This window comes from Fistularia commersonii, chromosome 2, assembly GCF_037954325.1.
Source record: "Fistularia commersonii isolate RoL2024-O1a breed Wild chromosome 2, RoL_Fcom_v1.0, whole genome shotgun sequence".
Lineage (NCBI taxonomy): Eukaryota > Metazoa > Chordata > Actinopteri > Syngnathiformes > Fistulariidae > Fistularia > Fistularia commersonii.
The window spans coordinates 18,000,369-18,021,781 of record NC_141285.1 but is presented as its reverse complement, the minus strand read 5'-3'; the positions used below and the strand labels follow the sequence as shown (position 1 = coordinate 18,021,781).

General features: G+C 38.0%; 1 protein-coding gene across 2 annotated transcripts in view; it reads right to left on the bottom strand.

Moving 5' to 3' along the window:
• The window catches only part of col17a1b (collagen, type XVII, alpha 1b), a 28,752-nt gene that overhangs the window by 4,223 nt on the left and 3,116 nt on the right, over positions 1-21,413 (bottom strand). The window contains exons 3-38 of one of the 2 annotated variants that reach the window (XM_086171430.1): positions 19,777-19,827; positions 19,522-19,629; positions 18,847-19,116; positions 18,659-18,715; positions 18,513-18,548; positions 18,373-18,423; positions 14,466-14,615; positions 13,300-14,055; positions 12,526-12,609; positions 12,369-12,440; positions 11,991-12,152; positions 10,601-10,693; positions 10,468-10,512; positions 10,237-10,380; positions 7,131-7,955; positions 6,608-6,658; positions 6,444-6,470; positions 6,279-6,341; positions 6,097-6,192; positions 5,930-5,992; positions 5,140-5,175; positions 4,964-5,017; positions 4,366-4,401; positions 4,248-4,283; positions 3,903-3,965; positions 2,599-2,670; positions 2,475-2,501; positions 2,329-2,364; positions 2,179-2,214; positions 2,017-2,097; positions 1,896-1,931; positions 1,706-1,798; positions 1,192-1,263; positions 924-974; positions 390-449; positions 39-98 (exon numbers count right to left, since the gene is read on the bottom strand). In XM_086171430.1, the coding sequence (XP_086027556.1) occupies positions 39-98; positions 390-449; positions 924-974; positions 1,192-1,263; positions 1,706-1,798; positions 1,896-1,931; positions 2,017-2,097; positions 2,179-2,214; positions 2,329-2,364; positions 2,475-2,501; positions 2,599-2,670; positions 3,903-3,965; positions 4,248-4,283; positions 4,366-4,401; positions 4,964-5,017; positions 5,140-5,175; positions 5,930-5,992; positions 6,097-6,192; positions 6,279-6,341; positions 6,444-6,470; positions 6,608-6,658; positions 7,131-7,955; positions 10,237-10,380; positions 10,468-10,512; positions 10,601-10,693; positions 11,991-12,152; positions 12,369-12,440; positions 12,526-12,609; positions 13,300-14,055; positions 14,466-14,615; positions 18,373-18,423; positions 18,513-18,548; positions 18,659-18,715; positions 18,847-19,116; positions 19,522-19,629; positions 19,777-19,827 (4,053 nt within the window). The remainder of the gene's footprint in view (positions 1-38; positions 99-389; positions 450-923; positions 975-1,191; positions 1,264-1,705; positions 1,799-1,895; positions 1,932-2,016; positions 2,098-2,178; positions 2,215-2,328; positions 2,365-2,474; positions 2,502-2,598; positions 2,671-3,902; positions 3,966-4,247; positions 4,284-4,365; positions 4,402-4,963; positions 5,018-5,139; positions 5,176-5,929; positions 5,993-6,096; positions 6,193-6,278; positions 6,342-6,443; positions 6,471-6,607; positions 6,659-7,130; positions 7,956-10,236; positions 10,381-10,467; positions 10,513-10,600; positions 10,694-11,990; positions 12,153-12,368; positions 12,441-12,525; positions 12,610-13,299; positions 14,056-14,465; positions 14,616-18,372; positions 18,424-18,512; positions 18,549-18,658; positions 18,716-18,846; positions 19,117-19,521; positions 19,630-19,776; positions 19,828-21,413) is intronic. The other variant, XM_086171439.1, reaches the window with a different exon arrangement.

The window sequence follows — 21,413 nt, the reverse complement described above, 5'->3', positions numbered from 1 at the left end:
ATCACAAAAGAGACACTACTATACAAACCATCAATCACCTGTTGATCCTTTTTGCCCAGGAGGGCCAGGTGGTCCGGGTGGTCCAGCGTAAAAGGTTCCTGGGATAATAGGAGCATAATTACAATGTTGTCCTTGTTTTCCCTCATGGTGACCATTTCTTGCTGCAAAACACTGTTATCTTTTCCACATAAGGTTTTTGCTTCAGTGGATCAGATTAATACATGGTGGATACTGCTGACATACAGGATGATCTGTTCACAGAACTGCCTGATCAGGCTGTAATTGAAAGACGCAAGCCAATTTGGAGAAAAAGAAATGTTTTATGTTATTGCCATTCAGAAATTCAACCCAAACCCTTGTTCTAGATGGTTTCAGTTTTCGGATCATACCTGAGCTGGACACAAAGCTGGATTCTCCTTTGTCTCCTTTGGGTCCTGGCTTTCCATAACCTAAACAGAAGACATGGTACTTTGTGAAGCTTTGTGAAATAATTACATACTGTTTATAACCTCGTTCTACCCAACTGCCATTAGACCCTTAAACAGCTGACACTTATTCTTCTTTTTCTGCATTTTACATGCGGGGCAGTCAGTCTGCACATGCATCTACTGCCCATTCAGACTTCACTCATCCTTGCACCTGCACTTTGTGAGTTGCCCATCAAGCTGCACTGAAATGTCTTATTGCACTGCCAACACTGTTCATATTTATAATCATGTTTACTATCATTATTTCTTTCTATCAATACATATCCATACTGAGGACAGAAAAGTAGGAATTTCTGTGTCCAGGGAAACATGTTTCTAAACTGTGCATCTGACTATAAACGCTTTGAAACTTGAAAACATGAACCACATTTCAGATACCATGCAACTGATAGTCATAATTTCAAAACAATAAATTCAGTGAGTTAAAACATTTACCTGGCTGGCCAGGAGGTCCAGGTGGTCCTGGAGGTCCTTGCCTTGAATCTCCTACAAAAACATACATAGTATTATGTATGCATACATTATGTATATGTATGCATAATGTATGTGTAATACTATTTAAATAGTATTAGTCATATCTCCAAAGAGTGCATCATTATCTAAGGGTGTTGAAACATTCTACAAATGAATTACAAGAAAGTCATGGTATCATTATGGTATCATATGTATAATATTGATGCAGAACTTGCTATTTCTATTTTACCTGGACGTCCAGGAGGTCCAGGTGGACCTGGTGGGCCAGGTAGTGCTGATACTCCACCAGAACCAAACTGTCCTGAAGAAAAGAAAAGAAAAGAGAAGACTAAATAAGCAGTTGATAGTTTTAAAGTAATTTTCATATGGCAACAGTATGGCCTATTTATTCATCCCATGGTTTTGAAAAAGATGATGAAAAAAGGGACCGGGAATTATACCAGACCAAGTAATAGGAATACAATATATATCAGTATCTTACCCAGGTAGGTGCAATCCAATCAGAATGGATGTTCCAATAGCTGGTATTTTTAAACCTTTGCAACATCCCTGTTCAAGCACTGTTAAGACCCTATTCTGCAAGCTATTAATTCTTTTTACCCTGACTTTCCTGACTGTCTGCACTCTATCCTGACAAATGACTGTTCAGAAGGAAACTCTGATTTCCATTTTTCTTGGAAATGCCACATTTATCCACAGTAGATAAAGCATATCAAAACTGCAACAGAATACTTTAAACTCACTCTCAGCTGTCGACGAGCTTATAGTTTCAGATCTTCTCACAGTCAGTCCTGCTTCTCCCTGGTCTCCCTTTAGTCCACGGTCACCTTTAGGCCCTGTGAAGACAATCAAAATATTACATTTGAGTTTTTGAAGGCAACTTATCAAGTATATTAGTATTTTCTCAGGGACCAGAGGAATTTGATGGCTTACCAGGTTGACCGGGTAGACCAGCAGGGCCAATGGGACCTGAAGAAGCAAAATTAAATATTTTTGTATTAATGCCAGACATTTACAATAACAAGATCTGAATAATTTCTTTTATGGTTCAGACCTGATAATCCTGGAGGCCCTGCAGGGCCTGGAGGACCAGCGGGGCCAGGTGGGCCTGGGATACCCACAGAGGTGGAGCCAGCTAGAAAAAAAAAATGTATATTTAATATCCAAATCCAATTAATGAGTCGGAAAATAAATAATGTTTTTAAGTTTCTGTTACCAGCATTGACAATTCTTCCTGGTGCACCTGTTTCACCTGAAACACATGGAAACATTAGCTGTAGTGTTATATGTTAACTGTCCACAATCTCCTTCTTCGTCACAATATTCAAGCTTTCGGCAGCATGGAAGAGTTAACAGTAACGTGTACCTTTAGTCCCTGGTAGACCGGGATTTCCTGGTATTCCTGAAAAAAGGCAAAATTAAAAAAAGCCATGTTGATTTAAATCAAACAGTCCAAAGTGGGCTACTCATAATAAATCTATAATGTGCATTGTATTTAAAGTTAGATCTCACCTGGTGGTCCTTGAAGGCCAGGTATCCCTACAAGATGGAAAAAATAATCATCTTTTCTTATAAATTTGCTCAATGAACGCAGTGCTATTATACCCCAACATTATGCAGAGTAAGCTCCCTGTACCTGGGAGTCCAGAATCTCCAGGAGGCCCAGCAGGACCTCTAAGTCCAGGAGGTCCAGCAGGCCCCTGGTCACCTGAGGGATGAAAAAAAGAAAATTAAGATAATATATTTGTGTGGAGAAAAGTGTCAGGGGTGAAAGTGTATCAGGAAGCAGAGCTGGATGTAGCACATATAAATGCTGAGGTTCTCTTTGGGAGTGACAAGAGTGGATAGGATCGGGAATGAGTCTGAGAGGCACAGCGCAACTTTAAAATTTTGGAGATAATATCAGACAAGCCAGACTGAGATAGTTTGATCATATAAAGAGGAGGGATAGTGAATATATTAGTGGAGTGATGCCAGAATGGGAACTGCCAGGCAGGAGGAAGAAAAAGAAAACCCAAATAAAACTTTCCAGAATGTATTCTTAAAAAAACATATGGTCGGTAATGATTCTTTTCTTATGTACACGGTACACTAGATGAACTCCAGGGGGGGCAAAAGAGGCAATATGACAAAAGCCCTCTCTGCTGCCACACTCTGGGATAAATCATGTACTGCTCTCATTAATATTAGTACTTTGATTATTATGTATTCACTGTCTGTATTTGGCACAGTGATTGTTTAAAGAGTTTAGTGTGTGTTGGGAAAAATCGTGTTTTCCTCGTCATGTTAACAGGTGTCAACATGCAACAGGCCTCATTTGTTCCCGAGCGACTTGTTGTGTCAGCAACTGTGCTGTATGTATTTTACCTGTCTTATCATGCTGTCTGTTCTCACATAAAGAGCCAATACGTGTAAGTGAAGGACAGGCTAATGTACCTAAGAAAGAATTATTAACTAACTGAGGAAATGTGTATGTTGTCTTTCTCTGCTTGTCTCTATAAAAGCCTGCCGATAACAGCGTTCCGTGTCCGATCTGTAAGCAGACTGCACCCTGTTCGGCCAAATAGAGCGACTTGAGCTCTGATTCTGATTGCGGATGACTGACGATCACTGCTGATTGTTTTTGACTGTTGTTGGCTATCACTGGTTGTTCATGTTTACTCAATGCATTATTTTTGTAATAAATTCTTGTAATCTCAGAAGACTGATAGTTGTCTTGCCTCCTCACCATAGAGACTTTGCCTCTACAGTGTGAAACAGCTATTTCTGGACAAATGGGATTTCTAATATGCTCGTTTAATACTAATTAAAAAAAAATAAAAATGAGAACATTTAAATGCGTCCTAAAATTAGTCATATTAGTACAGTGTCGTATGATTTATTAAGCTTTGGTATTTTAACTCTAACCATCTAACATAAAAATCTTCACTTGTAACTCACCCGCTGAGCCTTTGGATCCTTTCTCGCCAGCTGGGCCAGAAACCCCCTGTAAACCAGGTTCCCCTATGGAATGACATTTCTATATTTAGAGATACAACCAGGCCAAGGGTCCCGGATGTTTTTAGCTACCATACCAAAAAATATAGTGCCAAAGAATCACATCCATTAGGTATTGGAGGCAAACAAACATTGAACACACACACACACACACATATATACACAAACACACACACACACCCATACATTGGAGATTATTCCTGGTTGCCCCTGTATGGGAGCTGCTGTTCTTGTTAATCCATCAACTGTCATTTGAGAGCTACAAATATAGTTTAAATCAAGACTGACCTTGGGGACCTCTTGAACCTTTGTCACCAGTTTCACCTAAAATAAAGATGAATTAAACAAAATTAAAAATGTTTGTTCAAAATAAAATTTCTTAATCTCTGATCTACCGGCAACAAACCTTTAAGGCCTTGGAATCCAGCAAGTCCTCTGTCTCCTGCAGTCAGTAGAACATAAAATAAAATAAGAATCAGGTATCTATTAAAGTTAAATTAAAAAGACAACCTCTTTAGAAGTGCAGTGAAAATTATAGCTGACATAATATACTAGTGAAATGATAAATGAATGGGTAATAAATTTTAAACATAAATGGTAATTGAATTTATTTCTGTAACATGGTAAAAATATAAGAATGGGAATTTAGTGTAATCAAGAGGATATTAATATTGCCTTTACTGGAAAACCACAGATTGTATGTGAAAATCAACAAATTGAAACGTGTATACAAAGATATGCAAAATATATATATGAAATTAGAGAGAACCTTGGGTCCATTTGGAAATGCATATATTCTTTTATCTTTTCTTTTCTTTTTGATCATAACTGAGAAAACCTTAGAGTAGCTGTTGATGATTTACAGGTTAAAATTGAGATGCAGTAACTTAAAAGAAAAATGTAGCACAGGGTGGAGAATGATTAAACTATTATTTTTTTAAAGGGACAGAAATAAAAATGTATTTATTCATTTATTTATTTTTCAAAACTGCCATAGAACCCACCTTTCAGCCCAGGTGGTCCTGCCTCACCCCGGAAACCTTGAACTCCTGGTTGACCTGTAAAACAGCAATATGGATTTTTAATGTAAAAATTTCTTAAGACATTGTTTACTATTAATGGTAATTATAAAATTATATCCAACTTGACAGAAGCTTTTGTAACATTAAAGGAAACTAACCTGGAGGTCCAGAGGGTCCAGGAGCTCCAGGTGCCCCTACAGCAAAGATAAATTATAAAGGTAGTGAATAACTGCAATAAAATTAAAGCCATGTACAATTAATACAGTGATGTTAATGGTTAATAACAATCTTAACACTTTCCAGATTTAATGAGCAATTTAAATCAGTTGATGCTATACCTTATTACTTAATGTGTAAAGCACCTTGAAAATGCTATCCAAATCAACAGGTATTTATCTAAAAATATATTTTTCCATTACTTTCGACATTGAAAAAACACTGTGTTGTGTCTTCACTTCATTAAGTTTAATTTGAGCATGTTTCCTTTCCAGAGCAAACAAAGTACTGATTTATAGCTTTATTGAATCTCGTTTTTTATAAAGTAATTGGTGGCAGCTGATAATTTTTAAATAGGCATCAGCTGCACCCACACAAAAAAATGCAGTGTGTGTGTGTGCGTGCCTGTGCGTGTGTGTACAAAAATTGTTTGCCGGTGAAAAAATTCTAAACATGCATATTAAAACAAAAAATGAATTAACAAAAGAAATTCTTCTGACTGGAAATGGTTCCCGCTGTAATATTTTGCTTAAAGTTTTAATGCTCATAAAAGTATAATAACTTAACAAGAGCAAAATCAGGTCATTTGACAATGTTGGTGCAGTGATTGTCCAGTCGCTATTGTAGTGAGTCATGAGAGGGAGTGGTGTTGAAAGAGCTCATTCTATATGAAATTTCTTGGAATTACAGGCAGTTATGTAAAAGGTTAGGTCCTAATTTCAATTATTGTACCTTTCTGTCCAGGTGGGCCTATCGGTCCGACAGCACCTGGGACTCCAGGCTCTCCGTGAAGACCTGCAAAAACCAAAGCCGAGAATTAATATCACAGAATTTCCTCATCAAAAGATGCGGCTGCTACCAACACTGCAACAAAAAACAGCAAAAAATTCCAGCCATACCTCTGTCACCCTTTACTCCAAAACCTGGTTCACCCCTGGGGCCAGTGGGGCCTTCACGACCCCTCAAACCTGGCGGCCCATCTTGTCCATGCTCACCTAATCGGACATTTCACATGCAGACACAGCAAACATGCAAAAAACCCATGTGCCACATCTATATTGTATTGAACCATGGTTTTTACCTTGACTTCCTTTTTGTCCTCTCGGACCCTCAGGGCCTGTATGACCTATCACACCAGGAGGGCCTGAGGTCAAAGGGCAAAATTAGAAAATTCACATCAAATCAAACACATGTCTTGAGAAAATATTCCAAATGCCTTAAGGATTCTTTTGTTGCAGTCTCTCACCTGGATTTCCAGGGAGACCAGCATCACCTGTGATGCAAGAAAAAAATCAATTCAATTACCATGAAATGAATTTCTGAAAATAATTACAGTACGTTGAACACTGACACTGTAAACAAAGGGGGTTCAAACACTATTTTGATAAGATAAAAGCATCTGAATTTCACCTTTAGGTCCCGGTAGCCCTCTCTCACCCTGGACTGAGGATACTAGAAAAGCTGATAGAAAAAAAAAGTGTTTAACTGACGGAGCAGAATTCACATATGCATAAAATTGAGATGCAAGTATAAGGAGTTTGACCTAGCACTGCAGTAATTCAATTCAGCTGAGCAGTACTTTTCCAAATCATCAATACCACCTTCGCTTCTCAGTCTATGTTTTTGCATTTGAGGTGGGTTTTATTTATTTGCAAATTTTACAGATTTCCAGAGCAATACCCCTGATTAAACGACAGATGTATACATATAATTTGATACATATATATATATATATGTAAAATTATTAAATTAAATTAAATTTAATTAATTTGCTTGGTAATATATATATATACATACCCATTGTACCAAGCAAATTAATTTAATTTAATTTAATTTAATTTAATTTAATTTAATTTAATTTAATTTAATTTAATTTAATTTAATTATAGAACCAAATATGTCAAGTACCTCCTAATGTGTATGTATACTGTACCTCTGAATGCCTGTGACTGCAACTCAGCACTGAGCATCCGGCGGATTAATATTTGGAGAGTGGCAGCGTCTATGTGTCCTCCGCTGATATCGATCACAAAGCCAGTTGTACCCCCAGAGCCGGCACCACTGATGAAGGTGGTGCTGCCAGTGCCTCCACTGCTAGTGTGGATGGTGCCACTAGAGCTGATGGTGTCAACAGAGCCGGCACTGCCACTCACACCTGTGCCACTAGATACAGTGCCGTCAGTGAGGATGGTACCACCAGAGCCAACCCTTCCACCAGAGGCAACACCTCCACTGATGATGGTGCCACCAGAGCCGGCGCTGCCACTCAGACTGGTGCCGCTGAAGCTTTCACTGCCAGTAAGGACAGTACCACTTGAGCCAGTCCTGCTTCCAGAACTGGAGCTGCCGGAACTGGAGCTGGTGCCACCGCTAAGACTTGTGCCACCAGAGCTGGTGCCACCACTGACACTAGTGCCTGCACCACCACCAGTACCGGAAGTACCAGCACTTGCACCAGCACTTGCACCAGCACCAGCACCACCAACAACACCAGTTCCAACTCCAAGGTTAGCGTCATTGGAACCGGCAGATCCAGCGGAGCCACCAGCACCGGTTGCAATTCCAATTCGTGTCCCAGAACTCGAGCCTGAACCTCCTCCGGCAGCTATATGTATGTCAGTATGGCCCTGCTGTCCTCCGCCCAAATAGGTGTTGATTTCATTGGAAGAACCAGAAAACTGACTGGTTCGAGCAGCAAAGGCCGCCGACTCCGTCTCCAGAGTCATCACTCGATTCTTTAGCTTCCTCACATCCTCCGCTGTGGGAGAGGAAACATTTGTTAGAATTCACACAATACAAGGATTGCTAGTGCTGCTAATGTGACAAACAGCAACATTTATTATTATTATTATTATTATTATTATTATTATTATTATTATTATTATTATTATTATTATTATCATTATTATTATCATTATCATTACTACTATTATTACTATTATTATTATTATTTGTAGTAGTGGTAGTAGTAGTAGTAGTAGTAGTAGCATTATTATGATTTTCAACACAAAGTGTTGTTAGTGCATGTGTGAAACAGCAAAATAACACACTGATAAAATGTAATTTGATGTACAAAAAGAATTACAAGAAAATACCCATAACCTCAAGCAGAATGCTAAATAGTGCAATACATTTCTTTGTGCCAATACTGAAAGCTTGTGCAAAATTTACTAGAAGGGCATTTATTTTCTGATGCCTCACATAGTCACCCAGGGAATTCTAGGGCTCTGGGTTCCTGACTTAAAAAGGCAAAACATTAAATGAAAAATTATTCTGGATACAGACAATTAAAATGTATTTCCAGTCATAACTGCTAACAAATTGATTAAATCAATAAATTCATAACTGGATTTCATTCACGCAAAATCTTGGACTGTCCAAACAAGAATATAGGTAGAAAAGGTTGACAAGAAAGTAGCAGTCAACACAGATTGAAATTCTCTGTATTGTTGGTGAGATCAGAATTGTCAAAGTATCCTTAGATGTAAAATTTACATGCAGGTATCTTTTTTTTATCTCAAAGTATATAAATAGAATTACAATCACTGTGATTATCAAGCCCTTCTTTTCCATGAACTGCTTTCATCTGAAAAGTTTGCTCTGCTGTTCAGCAGCCACTAATCTTTTCCCATAATATCTTGCCAAAGTCTCATTAACAAAACCAAAAAAAAAAAAGGCCGGAGTGACACAGCAAATCATATCTGTCTGTCAAAAAAAAAAACCCTTATGAAAAACATATGACAACCAAATTTTTCCAGACCCACGATAGAGTCTGTTTTATATTATGATTTTACCAGCTGCTTTTTAAATTCAAATAATCAATTTGGTTGAAATAGCAGGAAAGATCATGAGAGGCCGTACATATTTCATTCCCCTAGATGTTCCTGGGAAGTCATTTATTCAGCAGGCCGAAAGGATTATATCTAAATCGTACCATGTGCCGAACTCTGAGTCTGTGTTAACAAACTCAGGGAGGGGGAACAGGCTCTCTCTGTGTCTGAGCATAACTGCTATATACATCTTTATGACAGATTTAATTATTGGGAAACTCCAGCGCTAGTAAAGAAGATAATGGACTTCTGTTTGTGCATCTGCAAGCATGCAAATGTGTGTCTATCCAACAGCAGACGGGGATATCCCTTCTGTGGCTTCTATCACACATGCGCCAATCAAGCAAAAGTTTATTATCTTGTCTAGGCTTTCCATATACAAAATTAAAAAATTAAAAAATAAATTTAAAAAAAATGAAAAAAAAATGAGAACAATGACTGCAACTGGCTCTCTCAAACCCACAAATGTAGGGAAACTATGAACAGCATAATATTACTATATATATGCCTGTTGATATTGAATTTGGTTGAGTTAAAACATGTTAATTGCTTGGGGTCTTAAAATCTAAATTTATTTTCTGAATTATGTCTTGTGACATCATTTTAGTTTTCTTAATATCACCCATCTACATGTAATGAAATTATTAGGACTGTGTTTTATGTGGATTTTCACGGTGGAATGTACTAAAAGAATAGGGCCTTAGTGAAATAGATAAGTGTTTTACAAGGACTGATACAGTACCTTCATAAAAAATTGTGCCAATAATTTAACAATGATGAAGTCAGGAATGACTGATTGGTTTTATCAAATGTGCAGAAAAAAATGCAAACTTTAAAGTCTGAAAACAGAAAATAATTCTTTTTCATACACTTTATAAGGATGACAAAGTAACTCAGATGAGAATTAATTTGAGTCGATGTCATCACCAAGAAAAAAATGTCTGGAATCGCACCCTTGACAATGAACACTGCACCAACATTATGGGAGCAGAGTAGCAGCCTCAGATCAAATTTTCTGGCAGAGAAGAAAATTTACTGTCCAATGGGTTTTGGCAGCACAATGGAGTAATGGTTACTTGCCTGCAAATGCTGAAACACACAGTTTATTTGTTCCAATTCTCAACTGGTAACTCTAAGGCCTTGAGGGTTTATCTTGAGGGTATTTTGTTTCTCCTCCAATTAAAAGTGTTTGCACAAATGGCTCCTTACCCAAGGCAATGAGGCCGAACAGCAGTCCCAGCAGTAGCAGTGATAAGAGGAGGAAACCCAGCAGCCACTTCCACCAGGAACAGCAGGCGTCGGAGCAGCAGCAAATTCCTCCACCTCCGAAGATCCCACTGTCCCTGCGAATCTCTGGGGCCACAGAGAACAAATCTCATTTTAAACTCTTAATTCATCATGAAAGTGTCAATATAAATGAAAAAAAGTATCTAGGAATACCTGCATGCGTAGCTTTATCTTTCATTAAAACTCCAGAAGATCCATCTGATTTAAGAAACGGAATAAATACAAAAATATGATTTAATCTGTAAAGCGGTTGTTTGTTATCACAAATGATGAAACAGTTACTCACAGTAACCATTGCCCGTCTCTGTCTTCAGCTGAGATGCCTCGCCGAAGCTTGAAATAAGCTTTTCTTTTTTTATAGAGTCTCCTGAGAGCGACCCTGCCAAAACAACGGTCATTGAACAAAATAAAAGTCAATTCATATTTTATCGGAAACTTAAGTTTGAACATGAGTTTCCGCGTTGTCATGGTTTCGGATAACTCCACAGACCTGATTTAGTGAGAAGCGCTAAGATCAAACTTAAACTTTGTAAACTGTGGCCTTCTCTGACACTTATGTATTCTTCAATTTATTAAGAATACCAATATTAAAAATTCCAGGGAATTTCTTTATCTTTTTTTTTTCTTTTCACACATTTCACATTTCACTCAATTTTCCTGCAATATCAATGACGTATTACTGATTTTGATTCTAATTCTGATGTGAAGGGCTAATTGCCTTTACCTGCTGCCTGCTGTATTTAGAAGTCAAGGGTAGTAGAAGTTTAACTCGATGTTACTGAAGAGGATGTTACAGATTTTTTAAACTTGATTGTAAACTTGATATTTTTTTGCAAGATAGTATCAATTGTATTCTATTTTTTCAACATAAACTCTGGTATCATTCTCGGTCAGTTGTAGCCTTGGGTCATGTCATGTTGTGAACAAGGCTTTTTCCACCATCTTTGCGTTTTTTTGTAAACTATTAGCTAAATATAGGTCGACTTGCAATAAAAAAAAAGATTTTATTGAGTGTATTTCAGCTAATAGAGTTATGAGAGCATGTTTTTAAGTTTAAAGTTCATTGGTGCATTGTAGGAACTATGTGTTGAGAGGCGTAAGAATACCGAGAACTGAACTGCCCAGTTTCTTACGCCTGCGGCAGTGCAGTCAGAGGACATGGAGGCAGGAGGTCCAAGAAAGAACCCAAAAGATTTTAGTAAAACCCTTGATGTTAGCAGGTAATCTTCTTATGAAAAAAGAATCCCTTGTTTGAGTCTCTGTTTAAAGTTGCAGTCAGTGAGTCGGATCATGACACAGCCATAGATTTGTGACTCTAATAGAAAAACTTCTCTAGGGTAACAAAACATTTTTCAGGGTACTTCTTCAACTCCTTTCTCCTTAACCACTTGTAGATCAACATTTATGCAAAGTTTTAATATAGTTTCATTGTATTTATGCAAGTGAATCCCTTGGGGAACTTGTGCCATCGCCAGTCACTTGAAAACTTTTTTGCCTGTGTTCACTTGAATTATGTTATGAATTATGGATTTGCTAGCATGATATTTCTTTGCATTTGGTTAGTAGAAGTGAAGTTATATACCATGTAATTTTTTTAGTATTTCTCTACAAACATGTGATTTTTTTTTTTTAACAGGTGCAGAGAGTTTGCAAAACTGTTGTTGCTGCTGACTGACCTCCACTCAAATGAATGCTGCTGCCACTTGTGAAGTGTTTGCCGCTGTCTTTGGCCAAAATGAGTGTCTCTGCTTCCCTCTTGGCTGGAATGTTTTCCTTATCAGAGGTCTGGAATTTGTAGTCTCTACCTGCATAGGCTTCATCGATTTGGGACCTGGTGGCTGAAAAGTGAGACACAGAGGGTTCATAACACAAATCACACATAATGATGATGATGATGATGATAATGTTTGTGTGAGTGCGTGCGTGTGTGTGTGTGTGTGTGTGTGTGTGTGTGTGTGTGTGTGTGTGTGTGTGTGTGTGTGCGTGTGTGTGTGTGTGTGTGTGTGTGTGTGTGTGTGGTGGGGGGATGAGTGATTGGAGAAAAAAAAACTTACTGGTAGAGACTCCAGAGCTTATGACGCCCACACCACCACCACCACTTGTTACATTTTTCTGTACTCCATAACCTATACGGACGGATGGATGGATAAATTACCTCTTAGTATAAAGGTACTATTTTCACAATGAAATCTCTAGATATCAGTGATTTACCTCCAACATTTGTATGTACGTTGGCTCCACTTGTGGTGTGCACACTACCAGAGGAGGGTGCCAGATTGTTCTGGAAGCCATAAACTGGGAACAAAGAGGAAGAGGTAAAAATTTAATGACTTAACTCATTAAATTTCAAATGTGATACGTTTAAGTGGAGATCATTTTCCAGTAATGGTCACCATATTGTGGACATATTGTGGACTGTTCATACTTTAGGTATGACAATAAAGGCGTCATTGACTATGTGCTTGAATTTTAATTTTTAAAATACTTTATGGCCTTTATGGCAGCTGTAGAAGGAAACTTACATGTATGTTATATGTAAGCATATTTGTAAGCAAATATGTAAGCATATTTTTGGTAGGCATCTGGTCTGAGAGAATATGCAAGCATAAATTTTCTGTACTATATGTAAAATAAATTATCTTTATTTTCGGAGCACTCTTAGTGTGTGGATTTTTTTTCAAACCTCTATTCAGCTGACTTTTTTGATCTAGCACCCACCCCTAACTGGGCAGCAAACTGGTTCCGTGTTTTTCCGCCACCTTAATTGTTCACAAAAAGACTGAGGCCAAGGTAAATTCTAAAAAAAAAAATCAGTTTTTATTGTCTGCTTAGATTTTAAAGTTTAGATTCAAAATCGTATCCATTTATATTTCAGATATTTGTTGTTCTGCAAAGACAAAAATGAACCTCTGAACAACATTCCTCATTTTTGTTAAATAACTGATACAATCATATTCTTCAAGTTTTAATTTAGCAACATCTCACCTGACAGGGATGAGGGCGAGGTGGCGTTGAGAGGTAAAGATCCTCCTGAAACGTTGTTGGTGCCGACCTGGTAAGTGTAGCCACTGGTGCTGCCAGCAACCACGTTGGTGGAGGAGGAGGGCAGTGTTGAGGTGGACCAGGAGAAATTTGGGAGTACGGCATCCAGTGTGGAGGAATCATAATGCGCTGACCTCAAACTACCATCATGAGTGCCTGATTTTTGACTGATGTATTGTGCTGACTTTACATTTGTACTATACTGGCCTGTTCTCACACCAGTATCGTACTGCCCAGATATTATCCCGATATCAAACTGCCCTGATCTCCCACCGGTATCAAACAGCCCTGATCTCACACCGGAATCAAACTGTCCTGATTTCACACTTGACTCATATTGGCCTGATTTCAGGGATGATGATCTAACATCAGAATCATACTGGCCTGATCTCACAGAAGTGTCATACTGCGCTGACTTTACGGTCATGTCATATTGGCCCGATCTCAGACCCGTATCATACTGGCCCGATGTTACACCAACAACATGCTGACCGGATCTCACACCAGAATCATACTGTCCTGATTTCACACCAACATCATATTGACCTGATTTCAAGGTCACTGATTTAACGCTTGTATCATACTGCCCTAATTTCAGGGATCCTGATGTCATGCCTGTGTCATACAGCCCATTTGTTAGACTGGTTTCATACAGGCCACATTGATCAACTGTGCTGAATCCACCAAATGAAGTTATATCTGCAGGAGACAAAAGAAATTGGAGCGAGTTACTCAAAAATATTACATTATGTGTGTGTATATATGCCTGTCTGTGTGTGTGTTCTTTTGTTTATGTTAAAATATCATACAATCTGTCTATTCTTAGTTCATTTATAAGTTTGTTATGTCACTCCTATCTCGGATGTATTTTGGGGAGCAAATACAGTTTCAAAAATGTCTTATTTCCACTATTCAATACTGTTGTTATTGTGCAGTATGAAAACATTTCAAGTGTGACGTGTAAAAACATCTTAGTTGAGGGAGGATACTTTTTTCCATTTAACAGATGCTCTGTGGCCCACATGACACGATAAACCTTTTAGGAAGGAGACAAAGTGTCTGCGCATGATCAGCATGTGGGTAAGTATGCCTGTGGTAAGGCGATCTACCTGACTGAGAGGCCACAGAGACGGTTTGCTTGGTCTCTGCAATGGTCTTCTTGGGCACCGTCAGAGTGGCAGAGGCACTGGAGGAGCGAGTGGGGCTGACGCTGCTAGAGCGTCCCTTCAGCAGCCTCTTCACATCATCTAGCTCCGTCCCTATGAAGTGACACTTGTAAATTCATCTGTGCTGCAATATGGCGCTCTCAGAACTTCCTTTCACCACAAATACGTATTATTATCTCATGACCTATATTTTGCTGTACAGTAATAGAGCCTTTACAGTGCTGTTGACACTGTCTATCATCTTCTAGACAATAGATTTGAAAGAAAAAATGGGTGAATAAAATGGGTTGTTTCAGGTCATCATGAAAATCTCCTGTCCTATTATTAAAAGCCCGCTTCTAATAATGACCTGAATGACAAAATGACACATACAACTATGTATCGCTATATCGGCTCTATTATTGCAAGGAATGAGATAATCTTTCTTTAGTCTGACAACAAATAATATATACCATATGATGCCATCTGCTGATGACATGGTTGAAAAAACCTGCATCATGATTTCTGTGCAATAAACCAAACTTTGACTAATCGGAAATGATTTTTCAATTCAAATTAAAACAGTAAGAAATAATCATCATTTTACTTCTGTTTGGATAACAAGCTTCTCTTTATGACATAGTGAAAAATAAATTAAGTCTTTAAATTCAACACTTGCATTCTTACATGTTTGATTTGAAGTTTCGGAGAATATTTTTACACACACACACACACACACACACACACACACACACACACACACACACACACACACACACACACACACACACACACACACACACGTGCGCACGCACACACACACACACACACACACACACAAACTCCACTCTTAAACATAGTCAGTCGTTCCAGGTTTAAAATGGTATGATAGTTTTAAAATATTGGTTTTAGATTCTTTTCATCTTTTATGAGGAAATTAGCTGGCAGATGTTGAGAGGATGGGCCACTGAATTCTTTTCATACGCTCACCTTGGAAAATTTCCGAAAGATAATACCTTATTCATCTTAAAATAAAATTTGTGCCATAAAATGTCAATTGTACAGTGCTCCAGGTTGCAAGAGAATGTGAAACTTGAAAAAAGCTGTATTTTTCCAAAAAACTGGAAAAAGTTGCTTTGAATATAATGCTTTACTCAAACAAAGCAGTATATTGAGAAGCATCTTACTAATATTCATTTTGAATCTTTTTTAATTGACATACTAAAACATGATTTAATCTACCTTAAAATTGTTCAAATGTGTACATACGTGTAGTAGTCAGGTTATAGGTTGGTCATTATCATTCTGGTCTATGTATTGTTTCATTTTAACATTTCTTCTTTGCAGTTTTTCAGTTTAAACATAGCATATAGCACACTGCTACCAATCAAAATGCCAAAAAAAATATTAACTACTTTATGACATGAATAATTTAAATTCATATTAAAATTCAAAAAACTTCAGCAGTTCACTGGGGGCAATTGGGAAGCTCAAAATGCAAAAATCCATCATTAGTGTGGATTACATTATGTCATTTCAGAGTTTGATCTAAAAAAAACAGTAGTTTATCATCAATGTTGTGTTTATAATCTTGATCTGGAGTAAAGAATCCTCTTGGATCAGAGTTGAGATGTATTTCAATGTACACTGTACGCTGTATAACTGTGCATGTGACAAATAAAGCTAACCTGTCTCACTTGGGGAGTAACTTGTTGCTAGTTACTCTATTTAGATTAGAAAAATTATTCCGGGTCCAGATATACAGGTAGTAGAAAAGGAATATAGTGAAAGAGAATGCGTATAAAATGCAAATATTCAAAATGCAAGTATGCTTTGGGATAACTGTTAATCACAAAATGACTTCTTAATTTATTCACATTCCATTTTAGATTTTAGTTAATGGTATACTTTTAACAGTTTGGGATTATTATTTTTCTGCATTAAAGGTGGAGACTTGTTCTTCTTGCTGCACAAACAGGAAGAGAGGCGTTGTAATCTGAACCCCAGCAGAGGGAAGAGTTTAAGGGTCACAGAGTGACTGTTAAAACTGGAATTACTGCCTTGCACATACATGCCTCCGCCCAAAATTTACAGATAAGTGGTTTTGCTTTACCGCTGGAGTTTTAGCGGAGTGGAAATTCGTCACTTCATTAAAGACCAGTGTGGAATGTTTTAGTTTTTGTTTTTGTGAAGTCAGTGTGACATTGAACTTTAAACCTCTGTTCCCAAAACACTCCAGAGGGTGTGCAAGGCATGTTTTCTTTCTTTGCTATACAACAATGGGAAGTCAAGTAAAATCAAGTAAAACCAATCACTTCAGCAAATCATTTCAGCACTTTGATGGAAAGCAGTTTATAAATAAATGTATGATGATAATTATCATTATCACAGTGCCGCTTGAATGACACGCAAATTGTAACTTCCTGTTAGGAAAAACTAACAAAATCAAAATTTCTTAGTGATAGATGTCATTTAAGATATAACCAAGAATCTGGTGACAGCACCATGTTCAGTATCATGCAAAAATCTGCACTCATCAGCACAATTGGTTAACCATAACTGACCAGTATTCTCATAGCAAAAATTATTGAAAGCTCATCTGAGCTGCAGCTGCAAGATATGAGAAACCAGCACACAGAAAATGCTTCCTTTATAAAAGTTGTAGGCATGTACAATTACGGGCATGAAAAAAATATAGGTATGATGACCCCACGTTGTTTAAATGCTTTGCAGCACGAGAAAACACCTTTCATTTTTGTTATTTTATATTTAAGCTATTTTATCTTTACGCTGTGCTTCCATGGATGATTACAATTTTACATTTTCAGTTAGGAAAAAAAAACCCACAATGTGTCAAAATCCCAGAAGTAGTCAGAGAGAAAAAAAAAAGCATGAAGGGTTAACAACCAACTTTCTGGTCAGTTCCCCCTTAAGGTGGACAAGGACGTTTGTTCAAGCTGGAGGAAATCCTCTCGATAAGTTCTTTAGGTTTGAACAAGATAAGTTAAAGCGGGTCAAATGTAAGTCCAGACAGCCGAAAAACATAAATCAGCTTAAGCGAGAGTTTCAATAAATTATGGTAGTTATTTGTTCTCATCAGCAGGGGGAGTGATTGATGTGACATTGACCTTCCACTATTGTCTTTAACTTGGGGGGTGCACATAGTGAGTAATATGTTCCATTGCTGCCCCCACAAATCTAGGAACTAGACTCACGTGGGCAGAATGCAAGCACAACCCTGTTGTTTCAGTCCATTTTCTTTTCTCTTGATGTGTCTCGAACAAACAATTATGAACCAACAAAAAACACGTGACTTAAATGAAACACATGAAAACTTTCAGATGTAGTCTCTACAACATTACTGATAATGTTTAAAACAGCAATTTACTCCCACACTGCATTTTGAGGTAATTTAGAAATTATAGAGTACGGACCAAAGGGAGTAGTCGGGTGAAAAAAAAGAACGTTTTGTTAGTTTAGCCTCAGATATTTTGTTTAGCCTCTGATAGTTGCATAACTATTAATTTCTTGGATGATGTTATTTTCATCTCATTTATAGCACCTTACCATGGAAGTTGCTGAGCTAGTCAGACTAAATAAGTACTCCAACTACTCCTTTCTGGCCAAGGACTTGCACATGTGTAACTAATTGGGGGGGTCCTTGGATGTAATGCCCATTCAAAAAAAGTGCAACGGGAGGAATGTCCCGGACTCTTGAGTACCGAAAGCAGTGTCAGTGCGATCGTTCAGAATTACGCTGCCGAGTGACCTGCTCAAAGGGTCTTCTATCTATGTTGCTCATTCATCGACACGCTCAAATAAAGACGCTTTGTTGTTTTATGAGGAATTGCATAACACTCTGTGGTCTTACATCTGGTAGCTGAGGGAGAAGCACTTTGTAGTCTGACTCTAATCTCACTCTCTGCAAAACAAAAAACAGAGAAAACATACTTTAATAAAGAACACAACGGAAACAATGGTGCAGAAAAAAAAGTGAATAGAACCACATACCTCTGCTTTCACTCCTCCCTCTTGTGCTGCTGGAACCTGGAAGGAAAACATTAAAAAAATAATTATATATATATATTAATGAAAATAGAAATTATATGAGGATTTAACCATTTCTTTCCTGCAAAAACACAATGCCGCAGACTTACAGTAGTTTCCATAGTCTTTGCGTGTTAATTCCGGGGAGGAATTTGCACTGGAACTTCCTTGAATAAAATACAATAGTGGAGCAGAAATATAAACAGGTCCCTTGTGCACCTTCATTTTCAAACTCTATTGCTGGCGCCGTTATGCTTACAGTGAACCGTTTTTTAATATTAACAGGATTCAAGCTCACCATCATAACCTCCTGAGCGGCTGGACACGGTCTTCCTCTCCCGGAAACCTGGCGACAGGCCTCCAACTGAGCCAGCGGTCTGCGTTCTCTTGGCATTGCCCGAAGAACTGGACCGGACCTTTGACCCTGAGCTCAAGAGATAACTGCCCCCACTTCCATAACCTTCACCCTCCATGAAACCACCGCCTCCATCGCCTCCTCCAGAGGAGTCCCCTCCCAGGTAAACCCCTGAAGAGGAGCTGTAGCTGCCACTGCTGACACCTACAGAGGCTGGAGGGATGAGAAATAGACTTTTATTTCATTTCGTGCAACAAGACAGAGATAGGCGACATACGTAATTGTGTTAAAATACAGTTGTTATTCATTTGTATGTAGTTTAACTATGAGAATCAGAGCAGAGATATCTGTCTTGACTCACTAACTAAATGTATAGTTTATAACTTTTAAGCGTTATATATTCTTTAAATGTGATGTCTTGAAAAGCAAGGTCTGAAAAGTTTTATATTCGCTTTTCTTTTTCATGGATGTTGCAGAAAAAACACTTGTCAAGGATAACGTCGGGGATGAGCAAAGACAGAAATCAAAATGTGCTTGGGCATCATTCAAACGAAAGCTCACAAACACGTGCTGCAGAGCTCCCTCAACTGCTGATTCCGAGTGGAAATTTGCTCTCACATGAACTGAAAAAAGTTCCACTGCTGTTCTGGGTTAAGACATTCTTCTCCAAGCCCGGCCCACCAGCACCACTGGACATATTCCTGTGATTTGATCCGCCTGTTCCCTCTAGCAACAAGACGATACACAACAAAACAAAGAGCCGTTACTCATCGGGTCTTTCCTTTTCGAACAGCTCAGCTATAATTATTGTATTATACTTTACTTCACCGCAAATAGTTAAAGAAAACTCAAGTGGCGGAATGAGACACTCACTTGGTGGTAGGGAAGACAGTCTGGTTGTGGAAGTGATGGTTTCTGTCACAACTGGGAAGGACGTAAGCAAAGGGGGGAAGAAATGACTTGGGGTTTCTGTTTACCATTCACAAATTATCCAGGGGGATTATCTAGAAAGTAAACCGTGCCTCCGTTTAATCTTTGATATTGATTCCTCTTGGCAGGTGTTTTAGGAGTCCCAAGTGACTGACATGGTGATGATTTTACAGAACGATACTTGTGTACAGTGTTGACAGCATACAAGTACAGTTTTCTAACAAGTTGTTGCCTCTATAGCTATAATGAATGTTGTTATTTTTAATGGTTAAAAAAAGTAATCCAGTTGTGATTAAGACTTATTTAGTAGCTTTACCCAGCAGAATAACATTTTGCGAATTAAAAACCATTTATATAATGTTTTCCGTTATGCTCATCATTTATAATGCGGAAACACTTTGAAGCAACTTTTAAACGTTTATAATTCATGACTCAATATCGAGGCTTTAATACCTTACCGATGACTTGGCGTTCGTTAACTCATTTTACAGAAGTCACAAAATTCCATGTACCAGTTTGGGTTCATAAACTTCAGAACACCAGAGTTAAGAACAGATAAAAAACACAAACAGCCACACAGGGAGACACACAGACACGCACACACACACAGTAGCTGGTAAACAGAATTCCCAAGTGCAGAAGTAAATCATTGTGATTTATTTTCTCACACTTTAAATTTGGTTGTCATGCACTTGAGAGTACATTAACGGCTCCATCGGAATGTGTTATTCATTTCCGCACGTCAGGTCTGAAATGGTTAAGTTTTTTGTTAGTTTGAAGAAATAAAAAAACAATCCTTGGCCACGGGAGAATACTTTTTTTCATCATGCCTTCCGTGTGAGATATAGTATAGTGACTGTTTTATCCAGAAAAATCCATTCATAATTGATAAGTTATTCAGAAGTTGTACAATGTTGTGCTGGGATTCTGTGGCATTTCTACTGGCTTCACCGAATGTGGGTGTTTTCTGGGGATTGTCACTGTATTTAATTCACAGCTTCCTTAAAAGAGCTTCCAGGGGCATCTTGTGCAACAAACAAAAGCATCTTCATGGCAACTGAGGACCAAGACAGGAAACATTTGGTGTAAATTGTTCAGGGAAGTAAAACTAATCTATTCTATTTTTGTTCGATTGCAGCGGCAATGAACTTGTTTCTGACTTTCGCCTTATATTTACTCTTAGGATATAGACCAGTGGTTTTACTTGCTAAGTTTTGGAAGATCTAGGGATGAAGTCCGATTTCTTGGACCCCCACAAATACAATTAAATATACTCTGAAAACTTTTTTCTCCTGGACTTCTGTATCACTGCATAGTCTCTTCAGTAGATCACCTTCTTTCAGCAAGCCGTCCCTAAAAGTACCCTCCCTTCTCTATTTAGAACCAACTGACCAAAAGGCTGGGGAAGTCCGAGTATAATTTACAATATGGATTATAATACAAGGTGTGTCATTTATTATTTATGGCTCACATTATAAATTCAAATAACATCTTTACAATCACCATGAAAGATCTCATACTTCAAATACCATTTTGTTTTCATCTACTATTTCAGGGACTTTTGTGTTTTGCGCTCAAGG